The 6,582-nt window shown below is 52.7% G+C and overlaps 1 protein-coding gene across 1 annotated transcript; it reads right to left on the bottom strand.

Moving 5' to 3' along the window:
- Positions 1 to 519: 519 nt before the first annotated feature.
- On the bottom strand, positions 520 to 6,297 carry LOC125436437 (vesicle-associated membrane protein 1-like). Its single transcript, XM_048503422.1, has 5 exons — positions 6,127 to 6,297; positions 3,693 to 3,822; positions 3,245 to 3,403; positions 2,396 to 2,447; positions 520 to 2,067 (listed from the first exon to the last, which is right to left on the bottom strand). Coding segments are annotated over exons 1-5 (360 nt in total). The 5' UTR covers positions 6,129 to 6,297; the 3' UTR covers positions 520 to 2,050.
- Between the last annotated feature and the right edge of the window lie 285 nt (positions 6,298 to 6,582).

The following is a 6,582-nucleotide window of genomic DNA, read 5'->3' as shown; positions in this document are numbered from 1 at the left end:
GTCTGCCTGCACAGCTCCACTGAGATTTGTCCAAAGACGTTGATAGCTTCGTCTCCTGGTCTTCTCCATCCTCCTCCCTCCCCTTCAAGGTGGAGAAAGAGATGGGGAATCGCAGGGCAATGGACTCGGCAAGTGAAATGCAGGCGCATGACAGCAAACATGCAAAAAAATCAGCACCTCTGACGCATGCTGTGAGAGGCTAGTCCAAGTAAACCTTGATTTAGAAATTTGGTGGGGCCATTAGACAACCACTCAAAGGCCCAGTTTGCCCATCTCTTCCATCTTGCCTCCATCAGAATCGTGTACCTCCCTGCATGCACAGAATTTTGTCTTTGGCTTCCTTCCCAAATACTGCTTGGAACTACCCTGAAATATCCACGTAGGGGAAGAGTTTGGATTTACACCCTGCCTTTCTCAACTGCAAAGAGTCTCAAGGGGGTTTACAAACTCCTTTCCCTTCCTCTCTCCACAACAGATACCTTGTGAGGTAGGTGCAACTAAGAGTTCTGAAAGAACTGTGACTAGCCCAAGGTCACTCAACAGGCTTTTTGAGGAGCAGTGGGGAAACAAATCCAGAGGAGAATCAAATCTGGTTATCCAGATGAGAGCCTACCACTCTTAACCACTACACCACACTGAAACTTAACAGCCCTTTCAAACCAGGCTTCATAGATGTACCTTGAACCAACATCCCTACTCAAGTGCTTTGACAAGCCAATCTTTGCTGATCTGTATTTTCTGCAGCATGGAGTCATGTAAATTCTCTACAACACACCAGGTAGCAAAACAGAAACTCACACATGCATGTTCACTGTCAGCATCTTCCCAGTGATAACCTGCAATGTGGAACTGCATCCTAAAAAGATGAGACGGGCATTTGTGGGAGCTCTGAACATTCTGCCTCTAGCCTGGACTCTAATCCAGCTGTGGAAGCCTTCAAAAAGCAAAGCTTATGAGGAGCCCTGCTTTCTCCTAGCCTGCAAAGGTCCTGGGATCTGCATGACTCCAGCAGTGGCTCCATTCACTCTTCACTTGTGTAGCGAGGCTTGCAGTTCTTGCTGTTTGAATGGCGTCCATAGAACAGCCAAAAGCAAGGAACATGCAGCCGAAGAAGGCAGGAGAGGCAGGATAAAATCCTGCCACTAGATTTCTACCAGGAACACACAGCTTGGTTCAGTTGCCCCAGCCATGGACCCCGGGGTGAACTGGGAAGAACAACAGCCATGGAAAATGCTTTCTCCCCTTCCAAGAATAGAGAGATAAGAGCCAGCACACAGTTTGGGTAAGAGCTTCCATTGCCATGCAGGGGGTGAGGGAGGGCATTGGCCTCACCCCATGGGCTAAGGAACACCTCTCACCTGAGACTGAGGTGACCCCCCAGCTCAGGGAGCAGACCCCCAGACAATCATCCCTCTTTGCCCAGTGGCCTTAACACATCCTTGCACAGACCTAGAATCAAACTCGTCCTCTGCTCCAGTCACGAGGTCAGCAGTAACAGAAGAGTCTCATAACATCAGATTTTGCATAGTCATCAGAAACCTAGAGCTCATAGGGCTAGAGAAAAGAACTGTTTTGCAGTCCCAAAACTGGGATCTGCCCCATAGGGAGAGCACTAGGCCTCTTCTCTCATCCTCTAACTCCTACATTGTTCTTTTAGCAGCAGCATCAAGGTGAGAACGAGCAAAATGCCTTGAAGCACCAGGGTATGAAGAAGCGGAGAGCCGAAACCTGCATACCTATATGGAAACCTGTATTAACAGAATGCAACAGCCTACCCACCCACCCCCATTCCTGCTCCACTAGGCCCACTGTTACTTTCCAAAAAGAAATATAAAAGGAGCTGGTCCTCTCGGGGGCTGCAACAGCAATGAAGAGGTTCAACTGAAATCCAGGGGGAGCTCATTGGTGTCTCTATGGAAGGCAAGCAAACATAACAGAGTATCGATGATGAAGCCGGAATGAAGGGGAGAAAGGAAGAAAAAGGGGGAGGGGGCTAGGACAGGGAGATGAGGAAGGTGGCCGCAGACTGGGGGAAGGGGGAACCACATTATCAGGTAAAAAAATAGACTGTGGACAGAAGGTGGAAAAGAAAGGAGAGAACAAGAGGGCACATTACACCAAGCATCCCACACCTCAGGCAGCTGAGCATCACACCAAGCATCCCACACGTCAGGAAGGTCCTCCCCTTCCCCTTCCTGCTGCCTCTCCTCCAGCAGAGAAAACACACCCAGTTAACCAAAAGGATATCATTGCCCTCCACAGATTCGCTGGCCAGGGCTGCCACCCAAGGAGAAAGCCAGCAGATATCGTTTCCCCTGCACCCAGAACTGGCAGGAAGGTGGATCCTGCTATCCAGCGCTCGCAGCTCACTAGTCTGGCTCCCCGGGGTACTTACGTGCGATTGCAATCACCACAATAGCACAGATCACTCCCAGCATGATCATCATCTGGAGAGAAGAGTTGCCAGATTAGAAGTAGCCATTTTTTACAGCACATCGCTCTCTAGGGTCAGGGGTCACTCGTCCTCAACTCCAAAGCCCCACTACCATAAGCAGACAGGACATTCTGAAGTATCCCAAGAGGAGACTCTTTCCCATAAGGCAACTCTAAGGGTAGAAGTAGTCCCCTGTGAAGTACTACTGACCCACAGAGTGACATCACATCATATTTACTAGGCAGGCTATGTTTATGCAGTGGTTTGCCATTACCTTCCCCAGTTGCCTACACTTTACCCCTAGCAAGCTGGGAACTCATTTTACCAATCTCAGAAGGATGGAAGGCTGAGCCCACCTTGAGCCAGCTACCTGAAACTGACTTGCGCTGTGAACAAAGCTTGGCCTGCAGTACTGCAACTTACCACTCTGTGCCACGGGGCTCATGGCATCACGTTTACTAGGCAGATCAAGTTTACAGTTGGTTTGCCACTGCTTTCCCCAGTTGTCTACACTTTACCCCCAGAAAGCTTGGAGGGATGGAAGGCTAAGCCAAAATCGAGGTGGCTACCTGAAACCGACTTCTGTCAGGTTCGAACTCAGGTCGTGACCAGAGCTTCGACCGTAGTACTGCAGCTTACCACTCTGTCCCACATGGCCTTACCCACGCATCTATCCGGTTCTTCCCTGCCTCCCAACAGTAATTCTCCAAGGCACACTATTTTGCAGACCAGCTCCACAAGGCCCTTTGCACCTTGTCCAACTCAGGCAAGGTGCCAGAATGTTATCTCAGCAGCCTTTTGACAGCTCACCTTACAATTCTTCCACCAGTACTTCCTCTTGAGAGCTGCTGCACTACTTTCGAACACCTGGGCCCCAGCTTGGAGGGCATCTGCTCGCTCATCAAGTTCCGATAGCTTCTGATCTCGCTCCAAGACTTTGTCCACATTTACACGCATTATATCTACCACCTGGAGAAAGAAAGAAATATTCTCTGTCTCTTGCAGCCCATCGGTGACCGGGGTGGAACAGCCAGAGATGTCAGCACATGAAGCTGCTTCACCCGATGGCTCCATCAAGGTCAGTGCCAGTCAAACTGGCAGCAGCTGCTTTTCCAGGGCTTGGGCAGAGGTCTTTCATATCGCCTACAGCAAGACTCTTTAACTGGAGATACCGGGAATTGAACCCAGCACCTTAAGCACGTCGAGCAAATGCCCTACCCCTGAGCCACAGCTCCTCCCCTCCCCTCTATCAACTCACTTCCTCTACTTGGGCTTGAGTCTGCTGCAGACGACGATTGCTGGTCAAGTTTGGAGGTGCCCCTGGGGGGCCCCCAGCCCCTTCACCACCTTCTCCTGCCCCAGGGGCAGGTTGCTGAGCTGGATCAGACCTGGGGAGACAAAAGAAGAAAGGCAGAGCCTATCCATCCTCAATATCCATAGACCGAGATGAGCAGTCACACTTCTACAGAAAGAGCCAGCCCCAGTTACTGCATAGCAAGCAGCATGAGGCAGCCAAGGATTTCGGAGAATCGCAAGCAGTACAGAAGACCAACAAGATGACAACAGAGCAATTCCTCCAAGGAGGAAAGGACTGCTAAAAGACGGTAGAGTAAGAATTCAGAGTACGGTATATTGTTGATGGAGGGTTCACCCTGACTGGGATGGCCCAGCCTAATCTGATTTCCTCAGAGTTTGGGGGTTAAGCAAGTCAGCCACGGTTAATACTTTGAGGGGTTGGGGGCAACCATCAAGGAAGTCCCGGGCTGCTGCACAAAGGCAGACAACGGCAAACCATGTATAAACACCTCTTGCATTGACAACCATACTGGGTCACCCTAAATCAGCTGCAACTTGACGGCACTTTTCACCAGCCAGTGGAGAGTTCAGGGGCCATACAATGAAATGGCCATACAAAGATTCCATATGAATTTCTTCAGGCCATGCATAGTTAACTAATGAAAGGCAGCAATGCAAGAAAAACTTAAGGCTGTCACAACTATTAGGCTGAATACTGATGGAGCCATAACCCACTGGAACACCCATGCTCAAAGGAATACTTTCAGTGGCCACCAAATGCTGAAACCCTGTCTGTCTCCAGAATCTTGGAGTGCTTCCTGGATCACTACTTTTGGCATCAGGATGCAGGACCTGATCTTCCTCCCAGTGGTCCACATCAGGACGGCTCCTTCAAACCCAAGAAGAAAGGCAGCAGGGACTTCAAGAGCACAAAACCAGCCAAGTGAGCTATCCAGACCCCTAAATACAGAAACCAAGGGGAAATGACCGCACTATGCCCGTTTCACAAAGAGCTTTGTTGGGTGCCGGTTTCTCTTTTACTTGGGAAATGCAGGTAGGGCAACACAGCTATGCCAAAGCAGCAGTAGAAACACAGGTCAGGTGGGCCACGAAGTCCAGGGGTGAGACAAGCTTGCCACTCTCCGAAGCTGATCCCTGCTGCATAATGGAAACAGCAGCATGGCCAGCAAACAGGGCCTTGCTGAGAATCATCAAGAGAAAGTACGGGAAGAACTCTGATACTTGAAAATGCACCCTGTACGCCTCCGGAATTTGTCAGCCGCAGCTCCCTGGTCAGAGCTAGTGCTGCCGCAAACAAGGTCACGGAGAAAAAGAGGGTGCTTCCTTTTTTATCATCATCCCAGGAAGCCAAGCAAGAGCTCAGGGCTGCTACCCTTCAGGCAGCCACACAAAGGAATTGCTGTGTCACACAACAGAAGAAGTCCTTAGCACCTGGGGGGTGGGGAGGGGGGGAAGCTGGCAGCACAACCCCCTGGCTTTCCTGCCACCCCATCCCACCCTGACAGAGGGAAGGAAGAGATCCAACAAGCCAAGAATGTGATTCTGAGCCCAGGGAAGCATTTCTAGTGAGGTGACAAGAAGAAAGGGCCGGGGGGGTCTCACCATTATGTGCCCTCGGGTGCTGGAATTGCTTTGCCTTCCAGATCAGTAGGGCAGCAGCAGTTAGGTCTGAGTTCAGCCCACAGATCGCCCCAATGCAAAAGGCAGCAACTCCCCTTCAAAAGCAGAAGAGTCTGTTGGGGCTTAGCCAGGCAAAGGAGTGCAAACTCTCACCCCCACTCCCTTCTTCCTCTGGGGGTATCCTTGCACGCACCAGCCTTTCAGTAGGGGTCAGCCCACACAGATGCACCATCTTCACACGAGCGCGCACACACAAGTACCTGGCGTGCCTTGCAGGGGAGGCTTCCTGGGGACAGCGCCCCTCTGCCCTTCACGGAGTAGGATTCACACCACCCCCTCCCCAGCCTCTGTTACTAGGCGGACCAGCCCCCTGCCCGCTCCCCCACCACCACGGTCATCCGCACAGAAAGTGCTTCTCCGAGGCATGTTTGAGCGTCACGTGTGAACACAAGCCTACTCCACCTTCGAAACTCCGGTTCATTTTTTCCGCGCTTTCCCCCCCCCCCCGCCCCCAAATAAAAAAATCTCCACGGGGCAGCCAAGCGCTCAAAAAGTCCCATCCCCTGCAGCCCTAAGGGCATAAGCCCGGCCAGGGGCTAAGCGAGAGCGGCGCGCGACCCGCTCCCCTCCGGACCGGACAGGGGCGGAGGATGAGGGGGGGGGCCGTGGTGCAATGCGCCACTCCGCGGGTGCCGCAATGGTGCCCAGGCAAGCGGCGGAACCTCTGCGGGGCCCTGGCTAGCTGCTTTACTCACATGGCCGGTCTCCCTTGCAGGCAGCTCCTTTGCAGCTCAGCAGGGCAGCTCGGGCTGGCGTCGGCCGGGGGGCTGCTGGAGTCCGCGCCAAAGCAAGAGCCACCCCCGCAGGCGACGGAAACTGCTGCAGCAGGAGCCGATGCGCCACCCCCACCTTTTATAGAAGGGGAGGGGCTGCCAGCCGCGCCTCCTCACGAGGTAAAGCAATAGGAGAGCAATCTCTCTACTCGGCCCCGCCCCGGCAGGTGGCAGCAGGCGAATGGGGTTCCGTTTCGTGCCCCCTTTTATCTTGGGAGCCAGGGAGAGCGTTTCCTCCAATCCCGGCTGCGGTCGCTATGAATAGCCCCGCCTCCTTCGTCGAACTTCCAAAGGGGACCCCCGCAGTGAAAGTGCTGAATCAGAATTCCTTGAGAAGTTTGACGGGGTCCTTGAACCCCGAACCCACGTTACGGGAAA

Source organism: Sphaerodactylus townsendi, linkage group LG07, assembly GCF_021028975.2.
Source record: "Sphaerodactylus townsendi isolate TG3544 linkage group LG07, MPM_Stown_v2.3, whole genome shotgun sequence".
Lineage (NCBI taxonomy): Eukaryota > Metazoa > Chordata > Lepidosauria > Squamata > Sphaerodactylidae > Sphaerodactylus > Sphaerodactylus townsendi.
The sequence above is the reverse complement of the archived record's forward strand: the minus strand, read 5'-3'. Positions and strand labels throughout refer to the sequence as shown.

What these genes read in the sequence shown, in the direction of transcription:
- LOC125436437 (XM_048503422.1), bottom strand. An exon ending in CTCAAGCCCAAGTAGAGGAA is followed by an intron (nt 3,404 to 3,692) that starts GTGAGTTGATAG and finishes TTCTTTCTCCAG; the next exon opens with GTGGTAGATATAATGCGTGT. An exon ending in ACTGGTGGAAGAATTGTAAG is followed by an intron (nt 2,448 to 3,244) that starts GTGAGCTGTCAA and finishes TCTTCTCTCCAG; the next exon opens with ATGATGATCATGCTGGGAGT.